Here is a 21,474-nt window from a genome sequence, read left to right as displayed (position 1 = left end):
CATATGCTTCTCTTCACTCAACTCAGCTGAGAAAGAATGCTTATTTGCTTTTAAAAGAAATCCATTTATAGAAGGTAAATTATGTGTTAATGGTTCAAATGTTAAGTTGCCTTCCAAGCTGTCTGATGAGAGATGACTACAGTGTTAGAAAAAGGATAAGAAGCTTAAGTAAATGTAATAGGAAGGACCAACGTATAAAGTTTCTGATGACCTCAAGCTAATAGAGAACCAGTTGTCTAGAGGACGCTGCAGAAGTAACACATCCAACAATGTACTTTCCGGACATATTAATGTTGGAATACAATTTCCCTCAAGAAGACAGCTGAACACAAATGCAATAAAAGTTAAGTAAATATAAATAAGAATTTCTATGTCACATATATTTGAACTGCCAACCAATTTGGTTGATGGGTTATCTAATAACAGTATGTTTCTTTAACAAATCAGTCTGTGTAGACACCCAGACGAAGAGTCACAGAGGCAGAATTAGAAAAAAAATGGGAAAAAGGTCATTGTGTGACCTTGAACAACTACTTAAAACAAAAGTTTGTCTCCTCGCGACAGAATGAGGAGTTTAGACAAGATTTGTAGATCCCTCCCCTCTTCTGCCCCAATAATAATAAGCTAAGATTCTATGATCAACAGGTCTTTTAGACACCTAGAGCTGAGAAATTAAACCCTGGAGAAATACTGAACACACAAAGGCACAATTAGAGGGGCTTCCCTGGTGGCACAGTGGTTAAGAATCCGCCTGCCAATGCAGGGGACACAGGTTCGAGCCCCGGTCCAGGAAGATCCCACATGCCGCGGAGCAACTAAGCACATGCGCCGCAACTACCGAGCCTGTGCTCTAGAGTCTGTGAGCCACAACTACTGAAGCCCACACGCCTAGAGTCCATGATCCGTAACAAGAGAAGCCACCGCAATGAGAAGCCCACACACTGCAACGAAGAGTAGCCCCCGCTCGCCGCAACTAAAGAAAGCCCGCACACAGCAACAAAGACCCAACGCAGCCAAAAATAAATAAATAAATAAATAAAATAAAATAAAAAAAAAGAAGTAGGTACACTAGAGTTCAAGTTAATAAAAAGATGAAGATGAGTTCAAGAAAAAGAAGTTCAATCTCGGCAAACATAAAAAAGGCCAGGTGGGACTTTAATTTGTAAACATTACTTTGTAAATATAGGTTAATGTCAAATAAATCTGAACTAACAGAAACAGACAAGTTCTCAACAATATTTTACCTATAAACATTCCTCTATCCAAATTAACCTCATTTATACCTACTTACATGCACCAATGATACAAAGCTGATAAATGTGCTATATGCAATAATCCAAAGATAACCATTTCCTTTTCAGAGAATTGGATTCATGTCTTCCCTATTTTTATCTTTTTTGGGTCACTGATACTGAGATGTTTACATAGGGGGATATATGTTCTACTTCACAGCACTCTTTAACACACCAATATTTCCATTGTTAAAGAAATGACAGGCCCCAAATGGAGTCACCTGGGCTAAAATCAAAACTTAATTCATAACCTTAATTGCAGTCACAACCTTCCCCAGGAATGCAATCCTAACTGGTCAATGTGGAATTTTCTGGTCAGCACCAATGAGGTAATTCTTTCTAAATCCCCCGCACCAAAGAAAGATGAGGTAATCTGACACATAGACCCTTCCCTCCCCAAAAGGTAGGTTACCTAAGCCTGAAAGGCATTTCTGTTTGTGAATTTCCTTGTCTTGCCTATAAAAATCTTTCCCTTTCTGAGGCTCTTTGGAGCTCCTTTCTACTTGGCTAGATGTGATGCCACTCAACTTATGAATCATTCATAAAGCCAATTAAATACTTAAAATTTACTCAGTTGAATTTTGTTTTTCTAACACTATTAAATTCAGGACTGCCTGCCAAGTAAAATAAAATGTCACAAGCTCATCTTGCTTTTTTTAATACTGCCCTTCTTCTTGAACCTGTAAAATTAGATATACATCTCCATACCTCAGTTTAAATCCCATTTACAAACCCATGTTTTAAAACAAAAAAAGAATTAGATATACTTGAGTATTAAGAAATAGTGAAGTAACTTTCAATTCTTAAAAATAAACACAATCTCCACTGCAAAATGAAAACAAGTTTTTCTCCAGTCTTTACACCACAGCATCAAACAGTGTGTTTAAAAATTATCTCTTTAATTAATTCATTCAAATATTAAGTTTATGTCTATCATGGTCAAGACTTTCTAAAAATACAAAATCTTATTAAGATCAAACCTATCGTCTAAGAGTTAGATATGTAATTAGGAAAATCAGAGATGTACACAAATAACCACAATACAATGAAGCAAGTACATGTGACATTAGTGGAAAAACCCCTGGCTCTATAAAAATTTAGAGGGAGAGAGCTCCTCTTCTTGACATGGGCATTGAAGAGGCAGTTAACAACACCCGTACCATTCTCTAATGTTCTCAAAAGACCTCAACAATACAAACACATGGCAATCATTTTCCACCAATTCTTCCTCCAGATTCTTTATGAAATTTGACCAAACTACTATCTACATCTATCACAACCTTCTATCCATCCATCTTAACCTACTCTTCTTACCCTTTAAAGCAGATGAATAAAGCTTTCCATCAAAGTAGTAAGCTCTAAGAAAACGCACAAGACCAATAATGTAGTAAATCATTTATTACATCACGACAATGTTTATCACACTGCCATCCTGTGGAAGTACAGTTACTGGCCTTCGCTACAGCAGACCATACTTCCAAAGTGTCAGAATTCCCCCCAAATTACCATTAGGAAGATATATACAAGGTCTGTTATTCTGTTTGGTTATTTTTAACCAAAGAAAATCTCTTGGGTTTGGGACAAATAGTAATCTTCTGAAACAGAACCTAAACATCTTTTCACTCTTAAAGTACTTTATGTTTTTGGGGACTTCCCTGGTGGCGTAGAGGTTAAGAATCCGCCTGCCAATGCAGGGGTCATGGGTTCGAACCCTGGTCCAGAAAGATCCCACATGCTGCGGAACAACTAAGCCCGTGTGCCACAACTACTGAGCCTGTGCTCTAGAGCCTGCCAGCCACAACTACTGAGCCCGTGTGCCACAACTACTGAAGACAGCACACCTAGAGCCCGTGCTCCACAACAAGAGAAGCCACTGCAATGAGAAACCCACACACCGCAAGAGTAGCCCGCTCGACGCAACTACAGAAAGCCTGTGCACAGCAACAAAGACCCAACGCAACCAAAAATTTAAAAAAATTTTTTTTAAAGTACTTTATTTTTTTTTTAATCCAAGGGTATGGGGTGGGACCAGACTGATATAGAGAAGAAACAAACCACTGTCCTTGACTTAAGGTGTACAAATGAATTGTTCTATTAAATAAAAGGCACTGAAAGACCTGATTCGAGTTCCAAAAGAATGTCAAGTTTTCAAGAAGCTCCTGCTGTTCCCCAAACTAACCTTTAAGTACCTTCTTAAACAACTTACGTTGACAGTACCCTTCATGCTTTTAAAGTACTGCTATACTTCCTTTTACTTAAATAAAGTTAGAAAAGGTTTTGTGAATATTATATTCCTGTTAACTTTGATCCACCATTAAATCACCTTACCATTTCTGAGTTGCTTTATCTCCTGGGTGATAATGAAAGGGCTAGCAAAATATTCCTTTGCCACCCCCTGTCTCTCTCAACCAAAACAGTACTAACCAAAAGAAACATAGTGAGGAAATACTTTAAAATTCAACCAATTTTGCTTTATTATTAACAAATATGATTAAAGGCTTGTAAGACTGTTGAAGCTTTTGACTAATAAAGATACTTTATTACGGCTTGATTACTTGACTACTGTGAATGCTGGTAAATAAGCAGGGTGAAAAATGCTAAGAAACTTGTATGAAATTAAAGCTCACAAGATTCCCCCCCAACACCCCCCAAAAACTAAAAATAAAAAAAACCCTCCATGGATTCTTCTCGACCAGCAGAGAGAAATCCAGTGACTAACTTAACAGATATACATAATGAGAAAAATAATTTTTCTTTTTCCAGGATGCTGTTCATTGCAAACTATGTAGAGAATGAGTCTTGTAAACTATTATTTTATAAGCTCTATTTGTAAAAGCAGCAAGAAGTGACTTGTTCAAAACACCTGAGTGGAGAGACACACAACTTTTAAAAATAGCAAATATACTTAATACTGATACCTAAAATGAAATCAAGGATAGTACAGCAGAAAAAAAACAAATAAATATAATTTGAAAGTATAAGATGATGTTCCTTGGTAACTTCCAGAGCTAAATAGAAACAAGGAGGGCGGGGTGGAGAATTTGAACACCATGAAATTATCTAAGAGTTTGCTAATCTAACTTCATACACATCCATAACATCCCTAACCCATTTTATTTTTCTTCCCTCTGAAAAGCTCTTCTAATATTCTTATATTCTCAAGAGCCAACCAAAGCAATGTTAACTGTATGCTTTTCTAAAGTGACCAGAGAAATCCTACTCATCAAATACAAGGTCTTTTCTCAACTCTCATCCTACTTGATCTTAGTGCTAACACTTAAGAGGACTTGGTCACTGTTCATGCTTTAAACTTTTATGTAGAAAATACTCCCATTTGACCTCCTTAACAATGTATTTATCTGGCTACTTCTAACTCTTCCTTTAGTTCTTCCTCTTCCTGATTCAGGGGCATTTCACAAAAGTCTATCCCTCAATCTTCTCCCTAACTCTGTTCTCCTGATCATTACATTCTCAGGACCCCAATTTTTGAAATTAAACAAAGAAACTCTTAGTTCTTCCCCATAAGCATTTAACTTAAAATGTTTTTCCTTGTATAGTTCCAAAACAAAAAGCCAAGAATTATTGTTTAACCTGTCATCTTCTTTTCTGGATTCCAATGATTGTTTACAGTGTTTTCAGGGTAAAGAGATTTATCATAGGTTGATATATTTCCCCAGTAAGGTATTTATTTACATGGCAGGCACACAGTTACAGTGATTTTTTTGCATTACGGGCTATGGAGCCAAAATATCTAAGTTCAGGCTTCATCTCCATTACTAGCTACATGATTTTGAGCAAATTATGTCTTCTCTTGTTTCCTCATCTGTAAAATGAGGATAGTAATAGTACCTATCCTCACAGTGTGGTTATGAAGGCTAAGTGAGTTAAATACATGTGAAGAATTTAGGACAGTTTGTGCTTATATAAGAATAACTTGATACATACAGATGTACTATTTCAGTGGTGATTATTATGAAGTATGCTGAAATGGCTATAAATATAATTAATATAGTCTTTTAAAAATTGATATAATTTGTACTAACAAAAAAAACCTTATCCTTTTAAAATGTACCATCGAGTGGTTTTTATTATATTCACAAAGCTGTGTAACTATCACCACTGTCTAATTCCAGAACATTTCCTCACCCCCAAAAGAAACCCCATACCCATTAGCAGTCACTCCTCTACTACCCAGACCCCTGGCAACCACTAAATCAACTTCCTGTCTCTAATCTGCTTGCTGTCTTTATGGATTTGCCAGCACTGGACACTTCATACGAAAAGAATCCTACAGCATATGGCCTTTTGTGTCTGGCTTATTTTACTTAGCACAATGTTTTCAAGGCTCATGATGTAGCATGTTATCAGTACTTTATTCCTTTTCATTGCCAAATAATATCCCATTGCATGGATATACCACACTTTATCCATTCATCAGTTGATGGACATTGGTTTGTCTTCACTTTTTGGCTATCATGAATAATTAATGCTGCTATAAATGTTACAGTACAAGTTTTCGTGTAAATATGTATTTTTTCTTTTCTTTTAGCTGTGGCCCACTGGCTTAGTTGCTCCGTGGCACATGGGATTGAACCCGTGTCCCCTGCATCGGCAGGCAAATTCTTAACCACTGGGTCACCAGGGAAGTCCCAGAGTCACAGTCTCCCTTTTAATATACCTTAAGCCCAAAGAATCCATGGAAAATTGTTACAGAAAATAAGACAATAAAATATTGTAAGGACTATAACGGAAGCATATAGTACACAGTTCATATAGACACATCCTAAGCAGTTACAAAGTAAATATATATTTTCAATTCTCTTAGGTATATACCTAGGAGTGGAATTGTGGGTCATATGGTAACTCTATGATTAAATTTTTGAGAAATTGCCAAACTACTATGTTTTTTAATCAAGTAAATAAGATTTATATCTTTTTGTTACTGTTTTCCAACATTATAATAATGGAATTATATTATTTTACTAAGACACTGGTTTCAGATCATAACTTCTCTGTGATTAGTTCAATCCATAAAAGTTCTGTCTCTCTCATAGAAAATGAGCTCTAAGATTTGAGACATCATCTATTATTAAGCATCTTATTCAAAAGATATGTTTTAAAACCTGCAGAGCAAATTAAAATCATGCAGAGAAAATACGCAGTCTCTACTATGGTCCGAATGTTTGTTTCTCCCCAGAATTCAATGTTGAAAACCTAATGCCCAAGGAAATGGTATTAGGAGGTAGCCTTTGGGAGGTGATTAGGTAATGAGGGCTCCAAGGGAGCAGTACCCTTTTAAAAGAGGCCCCAGAGAGCTTGCTCATTCCTTCTACCAGGTGGGGACAAAGAAGGTACCAGCTGTGGAACAGGAAAACAGCACTTACAAGAATGTGAACATTCTGGTTCCCTGATTTTGGATTTTTTAGCATCCAAAGCTGAGAAATAAATTTCTATTGTTTATAAACTACTCAGTCTCTGGTATTTTGTTATAGCAGCTCGAATGGACTAAGACAGTCTGTTGTATATTATACAGAAAGAGCTTTCAAAAGTTTATTAAACTGTTAAGGATCCTTATCTCTTACAGTAAGCTGAATTTGAATAATATGTATATGTGAATGATAGAAATGCCCATTCCCCCGAATTAACAAAAAAGGTTGACAAATATTAAATCTAGACTAATTTCAACAAAAACTCATTAAGGGAAAGTTGGTAACAACATACTTAGTAAAAATGCCTGACCCTCCTTAATACAAAAAGCAAAATAAAAAAAAAAAAAAAAAAAGCAAAATAACTCTAAAATTATTTTTACCTCCTCATGAATAATACTAACCTAACAGAAATGTCTGTTCAATGAAAAGAACGTATATGAAACACCTCTTAGAAGTTGACAGCTATCAGAAGTCAAATCACTTACCTATGTAGACTCTTTTGCTGTATCTCTGCATTAGTAACAACACAAAAACATGCAGTGGAATAAGGTTGATAATAAACACATAACCACCCCAAGCAGAGACCTATGAGTAAAGAAATGCTAAGTTAAATAATTTATATATTTGCTTTTTAAAATAGATAAGTTTTGTGATGACATGTCATGACAATCTAAACATATAATAAGCAAATATAAACACTAGGATTTTTAGCAATTTTGAGATGCTTAAAAATGGATTTGTAACCTACAAATAACCTATTTTTCTTTATTTTTATTGATAAGTAAAACAACACAATACCATAAATCCAATACACTTTTATATATTCACTGGAGAAATGGTCAAATTAAATTAAACTTATAAGAACACTGAGAACAATATAATTTGTGAATTGGCAATAAAAAGACTGTCATGGAGATAGACTTTTAGAATATAGATCATCAATTTTTTAAAGAAAAAAAACCCTTTTACTCCCTCCATTTTTGATGATAAATACATTGCAAGAAACTTCACTAAGAATAAGAACAATGGATGTTAGCATTAGTCAACAACTAAAAGGAATACTCAGATGATCTGGATGTGCTTTGTGATCCTCAAGACAAAAGGTGCTACCTTGGGTATAAATTTCTTCCTACCAATGGATACAAATCAAGATCCCAGTTTAATGTTTAGCCTGTAGCACAAAATTAGAATAATTCTATTTACCAGACAATTGAGTATGTTATGTTCTGGTCTAAATCAATAAAGGTTCTAAAGATAATGTTTATTCCAAACCAATAGAATTTATTAAGTACATTCAGTAATAGGCAATAAGGTCTGTCAAGATCAAAGTTCTTGCATGTTCTCTAATAATTAAAAGCTTAAAAGAACCATTTGTACCAACAGTCATCTTAGGAGACTATATGTTAACATACATGTTCTAACAATGCTGCCCTTGTCTAAAACGTAGAAGAACAATTTATAAGAAACGGTCTTCAGTTTACAGTTCATATAAGAACACCGGTTTACTGCTTCAGTCATATGCTATTTTTCACCAAAGACAACATTACTTCGGTTGAGTTCCAGTTCTAACTGAAGGACTTCTGGTTATTTCCAAAATTTCAGTCTAAACTTGAAAGAGAATGGGTTTGCTATTATTGAGTACAACTGCACAGAATGTGCCCTAACCTTTAACCACTTTAAAAGGGGCATGGATAATATGGAAGTACAAATTCCATGACATTTGTTTAAGAAACAAAAAAAGTTACTTAAGATTATCATTAATTTTCAGCATAAGGCTACTATATAGGCTGTGGTGTGGGAAAGAAAGGCAGGAGATTAAAGAGGTAATACTGAACCCCAATTTTAAGTAATCTGTTGAAAAAAATTATGTTAAGTAGTTTACAGGTTAACCTAGAGAATGTGATCATTATTTAGGAAAAGTTGTACATTCGAAAGAAAAGTTTTTGTTTCACTTGCTGCAAGTATTACGTTTGAGGGGTTGAGTATTAACCCTCCCCACTAAAGTAAAAGTCCATACCAGGCCCTGAAGGTGGGAGTAGGGAAGAGAGTGGTAGTAAGGAAAGAGAATACATTAAACAAAAGATCTTAAAGACTGCAGGAGAAACGAAGTGGGGAAGTAGCCCTAGCTGAGAAGGGAATGATGAAGAGTCACTGATCCAGCTGCCAAAGACTTGTTTGCCCTCATGTAGTTTCAAACATGAAATCTTACCATATAGAAATATGACAAGCAGCAGCACATCGTCCAAAAAACTGACCCAGTTTTTACAGATTTTACCTAAAAAACAAACAAGCAACTGATATAATAAAGTTTATAAATGTTCCTGCTGAATGAAAAAAGGTTAAATGTTTAGTAAACTTGTATTACAAAAAGCAAAGATTATTTTTAAGAAAGAGTAATGAGGTTATACAGATACTTGGATCCACTTAATATATATTACATTTATAACACTGGACAGTAGTCAGACATTTTAGGAATAGCTTTGGTTTTTTTTTTTTATTATATAGTTTTTAGTAAAAAGAATCATCTTAAAAGGAACAACTTCTATTTTTCCATTTGTAATAGTTTCTATCGTAAGATGATTAATATCAACAAACTAAGATTTTTAACTAATTTTTAACTAAAGAATAAATTTGTTCAGTAAGTCTACATTTTTACATGGTAGGTCTGCTTAGACATAACACCTTAATCTGTAGTTTTTCTTCATCTGAATGTGATCATCTATATCTCAATTATGAGCATCCATTTTTGAAAACTTATCATTACCTAGAAATTTTCAGATACCACAATCATATCTTCAATAAATTTATATTCTTAAAATTTCTAGAAGGCCTAATGATATGTCAGTAAAATTCTCAATTACTCTGAACTGGAAAGACAACGTGCAATAAATGAAGGTTCAAAAAGTTGAGAAATCTCTATTGTCTTAAAAAAACTAATCAAAGAGTTTACATGCTCATTTGAAAAATCAAAATATATTAGCACCTTCAGAAAACAGAATTTAAAATTCTAGAAACACAAGCTCTAAATACTTATGCCAAGAGCAAAGGGTCATCTTTAAGATGAACTGAGTAAGAAATGATAGATGTAAGTCCTATTATAGGTAATTCTGTATTAAACATTATAGGTAATTCTGTATTAAAAGAGTTATCTCCATGTTCAAATTTAACAGTATGCTTTCTATAGAGCTTATTTCAAGGAATTCTTTACTTTCAAAATGGGCTTCTATTTCTGTTAGTACATTAAAACAAACTACAAGTGACATCCAATCTTTGGGGAAATTGTAAAACAAACAAACAAACAAAAAAGGAAGGGAGGGAGAGAGAAAGAAAAGAAAACACTCTTAGTTTTACAGCACTTAGAGCTGTAAAAGACTTCTAACAGACTATGAAACACTGCTTTGAATTCAATGTTACAGTGCACATGTGGGACAAAATACACTCCAATCTCCTCCCCCAAACCATGCCAACTTTGAAAAAGTTTACCTTTGAACAGGGTCAAATAACAAGGTGGGTCCTATTCTAAGATGTGAATAGGGGAGGGAGTATATTAAAATATTGAAAAATTTTAAAGTGAGAAAATTACAACCCTGGAATTTGTGTTATAACTTTATTCATAAACTAAAAGCCACTGAATTGTATACTTTAAAAGGGTAAATTTTATGGTATGCAAATATTATTTCTCAAAAAAAGTCTGTGCAGTGCAGCTAAAACAGTGCTTAGAGGGAAACTTCTACCTTTAAGTGCTTATATTAGAAGAGATGGTCTCAAATGACTAATTTATAATCTAGAAAAATTAAAGCCAAAACTGAGAAATAAAATAATGAAAAGAGATAACCATGTTCATGCATCAGAAGACTTCATATTGTTAAGATAAGAATTCTCCCCAAACTATGTATAGATTTAATGTACTCCCAATAAAAGTAGAAATCCCAACTCATTGGGGTAGATGTTGATAAGCCAATTTAAAATTTATATGAAGCAAAGGACTAGGAACAGCCAAAATAATTATGAAAAGAGGAACAAAGTTAAATCACTCACGCTACCTGATTTCAAGACAACATGGTGATAAATATATAGAGATCTCAATAAAACAGAAGAATCCCAAAATAGACTGACGTGTATACAGTCAACCTATTCTGACAAGGCTATCAAGGTGAGTAATTCAGTGGAGAAAGGAGTCTTTTCAACAATGATGTTCGAATGACAGGATATCAATATCCTCCCCAAAGAGAACCTCAGCCCTTTTCCTGCACCACAGACCATAATCAACTTGAAACAGATAACAGATCTTAATGTAAAACCTAAAACTATTGAGTTTCTAGAAGTAAAAACATGAGAAAATGTTTGTAACTTTGGGGTAGGCTAAGATTTCTTAGATGACACACCAAAAGCAAGATCCATAAAAGAGAAAATGGTAAAGTAGACTTGATCAAAACTAAAAATTTCTACTTAGAAAGATGTTAAAAAAATAAAGACAAGCCACATACTGGGAGAAAATGTTTGCAAAACATACATCTATCTGATAAAGGACTTATTTCCAGAATATATAAAGAACTCTTACAACTCAGTAATAAAAAGCCAAACAGCCCAACCAAAACATAGGCAAAAGATATGAACAGACATTTCACCAAAGAAGAAAAGGAATGGGAAATAAGTACATGAAAAGATAATATTAGTCATTGGGGAAAAGTAAGTTAAAACCATGAGATACCACCACAAAACTGTTAAATATGAACAAACTATGTGCTGGTGATGCAAACAAAATAAATGCAACTCTTCATACTCTGATGAAGGGAATGCAAAATGATAGTCACTTGCAAAAACCATTTGGCAGCTTTTAATAAAATTAAACATGTAGTTATTTTACAAACCAGCAATCCCACACCTAGGCATTTATTCAAGAGAAATGCTAGTTTATGTCCATATGAAGAACTGTATGCAAATATTTATAGCCTCTTTATTCATAATTACCAAAAGCTGGAAAACAAAATAAATTACAGCACATCCATACAACAGAATACTACTCAGCAATAAAATGTTACAAACTACTAAAACATGCAACAACATAGATGACTCTCAGAAGTATTATGCTACATGAAGTAAGTCAGACACAAAAGGCTACCCCATACTATCTGCTTCTATAACATGGCATTCTGGAAAAGAAACTCCCAGAGTCATACAGACAGAAATCAGATCTGTGGTTGCAAGTAATATGGGTTAAGGAGAGGACTGATTACAAAGGCACAGGAGGAAACTTAAAAAAAAAAAAAAAAAAAACCCACAACTATAGGAGGCAATATGGTAGTAAGTATTGTTCTAAGTACTATGCTATCTGCATTACCTCTGTTTTTGGTGACAGTAACAATAGAAGTAATAACAAACATGTACTCATCACTTTCTGTGTTCCTACAATGTTCTATACCTTTACATGCATTAACTTATTTAAACCATATGAGGTAGGTACTATTATTACTTCCATTTTATAGTTGATGAAATAGATATTCGGGAGGTTTAAACAACCCTGAGTGATAGAACTGGAATTCAAACAAACAGGAAGAAGATCCAAGAAAAACAAAACAGTGAAACAAACTAATATTTGAAACTATAATCAAAGACAACTTTCCAGAAATAAAAATGATCAATATACATGTTGAAAGGGGTCACCATTACCAGAAGTGTCAACTTTGGGACATATCCTAGGAAATTCATTAGACTTCAATGCTATAGAGAAAAAACTAATTATTACTTCAGGATAAAAAGATCATGTTTGTTATGAAACACATAAAATTAGGTTCTTGACAATAACAAGCAAAATGATGATAGTACAACAATTCCAAGAAATTCAAGTAAAGAACAAATGACCCAGATCTTTCTATCTAGCCAAACCCTCATAAATGACACTATAAAAAACAGATTTAAACATGCGAGGACTTCAGGAATATGATACTCATGGGCCTTCCCTGAGGAGTCCAATTAGAGAAATACCTTCATCCAACTGAGAGATATCATGTATAAAAAATGTATAAATAACATTAATATACAAAATACTATGCACTAGTATATAGTATAAAATATATTACATACTTAATAACATGTATTACATGTTAATATATAACAAAAGCCATATATGAAAAACCCATAGCAAACATATTCAGTGGTGAAAGACTGAAGTTTTTCCTCTATGATCAGGAACAAGACAAGGATGCCTACTTTCACCACCTCTATTCAACATAGTACTTGAAGTTCTAGCCGGAGCAATTAAGCAAGAAAAACAAATATAAGGCATCCAAATTGGAAAGGAAGACGTAACATCACCCCTGTTCGCAGATATGATCTCATAGGGAGAAAGCACTAGATTCCACATACACAAAAAACTGTTAGAGCTAATAAATGAACTAAGCAAAATAGCAAGATAGAAAGTCAACACACAAAAATCAGTTGCATTTCTATACTCTAACAATGAACAATGCAAAAAGGAAATTACAAAAAAATTTCCAATAGCATCAAAAAGAATAAAATACAAGTCAACTAATGAAGTAAAAGACTTGTATGATGAAAACTATAAAACATTGTTTAAAGAAAACATAAACAAATGGAAACGTCTCATGGTCATTCATGGATGGGAGGATGACAATACTACCCAAATTGATCTACAGAGTCAATGCAATCCATATCAAAATCCAATGATTTTTTTTTTCTTTGCAGAAGTAAAAAACCCACCCTAAAATTCATATGGAATCTCAAGGGACCCCTAATAGCCAAAAGAATCCCGAAAAGAACAACAAAGACAGAGGACAAACACTTCTTGATTTTAAAACTTACTACAAAGCTAAAGTAATCGAACAGTGTGGTGCTGGCATAAAGACATACATATAATACACACAGGCCAATGGAACAAAATAAAGAACCCAGAAATAAACCTTTGCATATATGGTCAAATGATTTTCAATAAGGGTGCCAAGTCCTCTCAATGGGGAAAGGACAGTCCCTTCAGCAAACAGTGCTGGGGAAACTAGATATCAATGTGCAAAATAATGAATTTGGACCCTTACCTAACAGCATATACAAAAACTAACTCAAATACACCTAAATGTTAGACCTAAAACTATAAAACTCTTAGAAGAAAACACAGGGCAAAAGCTTCATGCCATTAGATTTGGCAATGATCTCTTGGATATGACACCAAAGGCACAGCAATAAAAGAAAAAATAGACAAACTGGACTTCATGAAAAATTAAAAATTTTGTGACTCAAAGACAATATTAACAGAGTGAAAAAGGCAATCCATAGAATGAGAGAAAATATTTGAAAATCATGTAACTTATAAAGGATTACTATTGAGAGTATATTGAGAACTCCTAAAACTCATCAACCGAAAACCAAAAAATCCAATTCAAAACTAGGCAAGGGACTTGAGTAAACATTTCTCCAAAGATATACAAATGGCCATTAACCACATGAAAAGATGCTCAACCTCACTGATCACTAGAGAAATGCAAATCAAAACTACAATGAGCTATCACCTCAAACCTGTTAAGACGGCTTACTATCCAAAACAAACAAACAAACAAACAAGTGTTGATGTGGATGTGAAGAAATTAGAACCCTTGTGTACTGCTAATAAGAATGTAAAATAGTACAGCTGCTACAGAAAACAATATGGTGGTTCCTCAAAAAATTGAAAATAGAATTACCACATGATCTGGCAATTTCACTTCTGGATATATACCCCAAAGAATTGAAAGCAAGGTCTTTAAGAGATATCTGTATACCTATGTTCATAGCAACATACTCATAATAGCTAAAGCATGGAAGCAACCAAAGTGTCCATCAACGAACGGGTAAACAAAAGGTGGTATATAAATACAATGGAACATTATTTCAGCCTTAATAAAGGAAGGAAATTCTGACATATGTCACAGCATGGATGAACCTTGAGGACATTAAGTGAAATCATCCAGTCACAAAAAGACAAAAACTGTATGATCCCACTTACATGAAATACTTAGAGCTGTCAAAATCATAGAGACAGAAAGTAGAATGGTGGTTGTCAGGGGCTGGGGAAAGTTAAAATGGGGGGTTATTGTTTAATAGATATAGTTTCAAGTTTTACAAGATGAAAAACTATGGCGATGGATGGTGGTGGTGATTGCACAACATTATGATCTATTTAACAACACTGGACTCTACACTCACAAATAGTTAAGATGGTAATTTTTATGTTACATGTATTTTATCACAATTAAAAAAACACAAAAAAAAACAAAAGCAACAACCATGAGAAGCCACTTCATACCAACAGGCAAGTAAAACAAAAAAACTAGGAAAAAAAACGAGTATTGGCGAGGATTAGGAGAAATTAAAACCCTCGTACATTGCCAGTGGAAATGTAAAACTGGGAAACCACTGTGGGAAACAGTCTGGCAGTTCCCCAGAAAGTTAATCACAAAGTTATCACGTCAACCAATAATTCCACTCTTAGGTATATATGGAAGAGAAATGAAAATATATGTCCACATAAAAACTTGTACACAAATGTCATTAACAGCACTATTCATAATAGTCAATGTCATCAACTAATGGTGAATTTAAAAAATGTGGTATTGGGTTTCCCTGGTGGCGCAGTGGTTGGGAGTCCGCCTGCCGATGCAAGGTACACGGGTTCGTGCCCCGGTCTGGGAAGGTCCCACATGCCGCGGAGCGGCTGGGCTCGTGCACCATGGCCGCTGGGCCTGCGCGTCCGGAGCCTGTGCTCCACCAACGGGAGAGGCCACAACAGTGAGAGGCCCGCGTACCGCAAAAAAATAAAATAAAATAAAAAACGTGGTATTATCCATACAATGGATTATTCAGCCATAAAAAGGAAGTACTGATACATGTCAAAAATATGAATGATTATGCTAAGGGAATGAAGCCATACATAAAAGGTCACTTTTTTTAATGCGGGTTTTATTTACATGAAATGTCCAGAATAGGTAAGTCTTTAAACAGAAATTAAATTAATGGAGGAAAGGCATAATTGGGAGGTACAAGGTTTCTTTAGGAGGTGATAAAATGTTCTGTAGGTACACAGTGGATACTAAAAACCACTGAACTGTATGCTTTAAAATGGTTGAAATAGTGAATTTATGTTACATGAATTTTGTCTCAATTTCTTACAGTGAAATTTTAAAAAATGTTGAAAGGTAATTAACATGCCAGTTAAGGCACTCCTGCAATGATTCAGACTCATGCTATGTTAAAAGAATATAAAGAATAAAAAAACTATATATAAACAATACCAGTTTTGCATTTCATAAAAGCATACAAAATTTAAAAAATATGACAAAATGCAAATGTAGTAACACCTGGGTGATGGCTTCTTTACATTAGTTTTCTATGTTTCTAAATTTCCAACATACAGAATATATTATTAAAAAATTTATTATAAAATGTTTCAAACATATATTTGCTTTGGATGATTTTATTTAAAAAAAAATTTTTTTTTTTTACTGACATAGTTGAATCTCCCTTCATACTTTCTTCCTCAATATCACCCACCCATACTCAGGAGTAACCACTATCAAAGCTGGTATATATATGGATAAATGCCATATTTTTATACTTTCATTACAAACAGGTATAAACAAACAGTACACAATATGGTCTGTACTATTTAAAATTACTGTATGTATTCTACCTTAACTTATTTTTCCATTTGGCATTATACTGTCAAGCTCCATCCATTCATATGTATTGTCAAGATATATACTTAATATGTAATTTAAATACTAAGTACTAGTTAAAAGACCTCAAAAGGATATTCCAAATTTTAAGGGTTTTTCTCAGTTGTTTTTAAACATTTTTTGGTGAATACAACAGCATCAGCAGCATCCGGCTGCTTGTCATCATCTTCATCAGCATGGGTGCTTTTCTTTCTTCTCTCTTAAACTCAAGATCAAGCAACTGTCTATGTTGATTGACTGCAACAATTCTCCTCTGAAATTCCTTGCCAAAGCAAAAATATCCACAAGCTAAAGAGCTTTAAAAGATGTAAAATACAAAAGAGAAAAATGCTACCATTTTGCTACCATTCACCTAGCTACCTAAAAATATATGAGTATTCATATATTTTGGATCAATAAAAATTTGGAGCAATTTCCAACACTGAAATAGTATGAACATAGGCTAAAATAATAAAGAAGAAAACAATTAAATATATGCAAGGTTTAAATTGAAGCTAGTACTAAGGAGCATCCTTTTCCTTGCAGGAAAAACATTAAGTTTAGATAGCTTAGCAATAAATAGACTTCTGGTTTCTGGTTCTACATGTAAGGAGCTTGGACGTCACCACTCAGTCCTAACAAGTAAAAAGCTGAACAGACTGAAAAATCAACAACTCTTCCTGGATCTGTGAGTGAGGGAAAGACACAGGACAAACTGCTGCTCGCAACAATGGAGAGACACACATGCAGGAATCAATACTGCAAATAACTGGGGGCAGGGAGGTGGGTAGGAAAACCTAAGTCTCAGTGTGGAGACTTAAAAACTCCAGGATGGACTAAGTCATATGGTGGTCCCCACAATTATGCTGGACTTGCCTTGAAGATCTTAATCGGGTTCTCACAATAAATATATGGAAAAACAAAATCCCTTTGTTGCTTCTGGCACAGGGAGCGGAACAGAAACCATTTTGAAAAATGCAAAGGCATTCTGTTCTTAACAAGGCCTGTCCTCAGAAGAAACTATTAGCCAGAGCCTGACCTGCTGGGGTGTTATCAGAGCCTAACTGACCTGGGGAAGGGAAATACATAACTCCAGTCAGCTGTAGCCATCCTTTCCCACCTAAGCGGGGAGAGAGAAAAAAGAAACATTTGTAAAGTTCACAGTCCAACTTACTAAAAGACTTAGACCTAATCATAGGACTATACCTTACCTCCTGATTACTAAAGGCTTATTCACAGCAATTCCTTTTACCAAGTGTATCATGTCTGGCTATGAAGACAATATTGCAGGGCATACCAAAAGGCAAAAAACCACAATTTAAAGAAACAGAGGAAGCATCAGAACCAGATATGGCAAGGATTCTGAAAGTATCAGACCAGGAATTTAAAACTATGATTAATATGCTAGGAGTTCCAATGGATAAAGGAGATAGCATGCAAGAATAAATGGGAAATGCAAGCAGAGAGCTGGAAATCCTAAGAACCAAAAACAAAACAAAACAAAAAACAAAACCAAAAAACGAGGCTACAGGTGAAATGAAGGATGCCTATGCTGAGTTTATGAATAGACTGGCCATGGCTGAGGAAATCATCTCTGAATTAGAGGCTATATCAATAGAAACCTCCAAAACTGAAAAGAATGAAGACTAGAAAAAAAATAAAACAGAATATCCAAGGTCTGTGGAACAACAACAAAGGTATAATATACATGTAATAGAAATACCAGAAGGAGAGGAGAAAAAGGAACAGAATATCTGAAATGATAATGACTGATAATTTCTCCCAATAAAGTCAGCCATCAAACTACAGATCCAGAAAGCTCAAACACTAAGCAACAAATGCCAAAATAACCAACCACAACTAGGCATACCTTTTTCAAACTACAGAAAATCAAAGATAAAGAAAAAAATCCTGAAAGAAGCCAGAGCAAAAGACACCTTGCCTATAGAAGAACAAGGATAAGGATTACATGACTTCTACTCAGAAACCATACAAGCAAGACAAAAAGTGAAATATTTAAAGTATTGAGAGAAGAAAACCTCCAATCTAGAATTTTGTGACCTGTGAAATTATCCTTCCAAGTTAAAGGAGAAATAAAGACTTTCTCAGACAAACAAAAATTGAGGGAATTTGTTGACAGATTTGCCTTACAATAAATGCTAAAAGTTCTTTAACAAGAAGGAAAATAACATAGATCAGGATCTTAGATCTACATGAAGAAAGGAAGAGCATCAAAGATGAAGTAAAGGTAAATTTAAAACTTTTACTTTTCTTATTCTTAATTTATCAAACAGAAAAGTGTTGAAAATAATAATACCAACAATGTATTCTATTATGTATGCTCATATAAAAGTGAAATGAGTGACAAGTTATGATACAAGGGACAAGAGGGAGGAATTAGGATTATTTTGTTATTATAAGGTACTCACTGCCTATAAAGTGATACAGACAGACCTCAGAGATATTGTGGGTTTGGTTTCAGACCACCACAATAAAGTGAATATTGCAGTAAAGCAAGTCACATGAATTTGTTTCCCAGGGCATATAAAAGCTATGTTTCCACTAAATTGTAGTCTATTAAGAGTACATTATGGGGCTTCCCTGGTGGCACAGTGGTTGAGAGTCCGCCTGCCGATGCAGGGGACGCGGGTTTGTGCCCCGGTCCGGGAAGATCCCACATGCCGTGGAGCGGCTGGGCCCATGAGCCACAACTACTGGAGCCCACACATCTAGAGCCCATGCTCCGCAACAAGAGAAGCCACCGCAATGAGAAGCCCGCGCACCACAACGAAGAGCAGCCCCCACACGCTGCAACTAGAGAAAGCCCGCGTGCAGCAACAAAGACCCAACGCAGCCAAAAATAAATAAATTAAATAAATTAAACAAAAAGAGTATATCATGCTTTAAAAAACCAACACATATACTTTAATTAAAGAGTACTTCATTGCTAAAAAATGCTAACCATCATCTGGGTCTTTAGTGAGTTGTAATCTTTTTGCAATAGTAACATCAAAGATCTCTGATCACAGATCACCGTAACAAATATAATAATGAAAAAGTTTGAAATATTGTGAGAAATACCAAAATGTGACAGAGACACAAAGTGAGAAAATACTGTTGGATAAATGGCACTGACAGACTTGTTTGATGCAGGGTTGCCACAAACTTTCAATTTCTAAAAAGCAGTATCTGTGAAGTACAATAAAATGAGATATGCCTGTATAGTATTCTTTGAAAGTGAACTTGGATTAGCTGTAAATGTATGTTGCAAACTCTATGGCAACCGCTAAAAAGTTATAAAACAAAGTATAACTGATATGCCAGAAAAAGAGAGAAAATTGAATATATAAAATGCTCAGTTAAAACGACAAAAGGGGGGCTTCCCTGGTGGCGCAGTGGTTGAGAGTCCGCCTGCCGGGGCAGGGGACGTGGGTTCGTGCCCCGGTCTGGGGGGATCCCACGTGCCGCAGAGCGGCTGGGCCTGTGAGCCATGGTCGCTGGGCCTGCGCGTCCGGAGCCTGTGCTCCGCAGCGGGAGAGGGCACAGCAGGGAGAGGCCCGCGTACTGCAAAAACAAAAACAAAAAAAACGACAAAAGGTAGAAAAAAAAAGAGTATAGAACAAAAATAAAACAAAGAACTAAAGAGTTCCAACTAGAAGACAGTAACATATATGGTAAATATTAATCCAACTAATAACAGCCATCTGAACATCAATGGTCTAAATGCACAACTTAAAAAAACAAATTGTCAGGGTGGATCAAAATCCAAGACCCAACTATATGTTGTCTACAAGAAACCCACTTTAAATATAAAGATTCATATAGTTTTAAAATAAATAGATGGCAAAAAATATACCATGCTAACACTAATCAAAAGAATGCAAGAGTAGCAATATTAATCTCAGATAGAGCCGACCTCAAAGCAAAGAAGTGATCAAACAAGGGCATTACACAATGACAAAAGGATTAATTCTCAAAGACGACATAATCCTTAAAGTGCATGTGCCTAACAACAAAGTGTCAAACTACATGAGGAAATACTGATAGAGCCACGAGGGTAAATGGATGAATCCACTACCATAAATGGAGACTTAAACCGCCCCCCTGAGATGGATGAATCCAGCAGGTAGAAAATCAGTAAGATTTTCATGATTTAAGAAAATCATGAAACTCAACACCACCACCGATCAACTGGATATTGGATATAATGGACATCTAAACTCGATTTCATCCAAGGACAGCAGAATACATATTCTTCTCAAGCCTACATGGAACATTCACCAAGGTAGACCACATCTGGGCCATGAAACACATCTTAACAAATTTGAAAGAATAAAAATCATGTAAGGTGTTGCTCTCAGCCCACAATGGAATTAAACTAAAAATCAGTAACAGAAAATTAACTGGAAAATCTCAAAATAAATGGGGATTAAACAACATACCTTTAAACAAATATATGGGTCAAATAAAAAAATCTTGAGAAAAATTTTAGAATATTGTTAACTAAATTAAAATGAAAATACAACTTACCAAAATTTGTGGGATGTAGAGAAAGCAGTGCTCATAGGGAAATTTACAGCACTGAATGTATATACAGAAAAGATAGATCTAAGACAATTATCTAAGTTTTCACCTTAGAAAACTAGAAAAAGAAGGGCAATTTAAATCCAAAGGAAGCAGAAGAAAAGAAGTAAGAATCAGGGCAGAAACCAATGAAGTTGAAAACAGGAAATTTATAGAGAAAAATCAATGAAACCACAAACTGGTTCTTTGGAAGATGAACAAAAATCAATACACCTCTAAGCCAGGCTAAGAAAAAAGGAAGACACAAATACTAATATTGGAAATAAAAGAAGGACAATCACTACAGATCCCACGGACATGTATTAAAAGGATAATAAAGGAATACAATAAACAACTCTATGTGCACAAACTTGATAACCTAAATGAAATGGACCAATTCTGTGAAAGAAATCTCCCAAAACTCAAACAAGAAGAAATAGACAATCTGAATAGCACTCTATTAAAGAAATGGAATCAATCAATAAT

General features: G+C 34.8%; 1 protein-coding gene across 2 annotated transcripts in view; it reads right to left on the bottom strand.

Annotated features, from left to right (window-relative positions):
* STT3B (STT3 oligosaccharyltransferase complex catalytic subunit B) overlaps positions 1 to 21,474 on the bottom strand; it is a 98,445-nt gene that overhangs the window by 20,607 nt on the left and 56,364 nt on the right. For both annotated transcript variants that reach the window (XM_079934961.1, XM_079934962.1), the window contains exons 4-5: positions 8,931 to 8,996; positions 7,207 to 7,306 (exon numbers count right to left, since the gene is read on the bottom strand). In XM_079934961.1, the coding sequence (XP_079791087.1) occupies positions 7,207 to 7,306; positions 8,931 to 8,996 (166 nt within the window). The remainder of the gene's footprint in view (positions 1 to 7,206; positions 7,307 to 8,930; positions 8,997 to 21,474) is intronic.

The sequence above is a fragment of the Stenella coeruleoalba genome, assembly GCF_951394435.1.
Source record: "Stenella coeruleoalba genome assembly, chromosome: 10".
NCBI classification, from domain to species: Eukaryota; Metazoa; Chordata; class Mammalia; order Artiodactyla; family Delphinidae; genus Stenella; species Stenella coeruleoalba.
The sequence above is the reverse complement of the archived record's forward strand: the minus strand, read 5'-3'. Positions and strand labels throughout refer to the sequence as shown.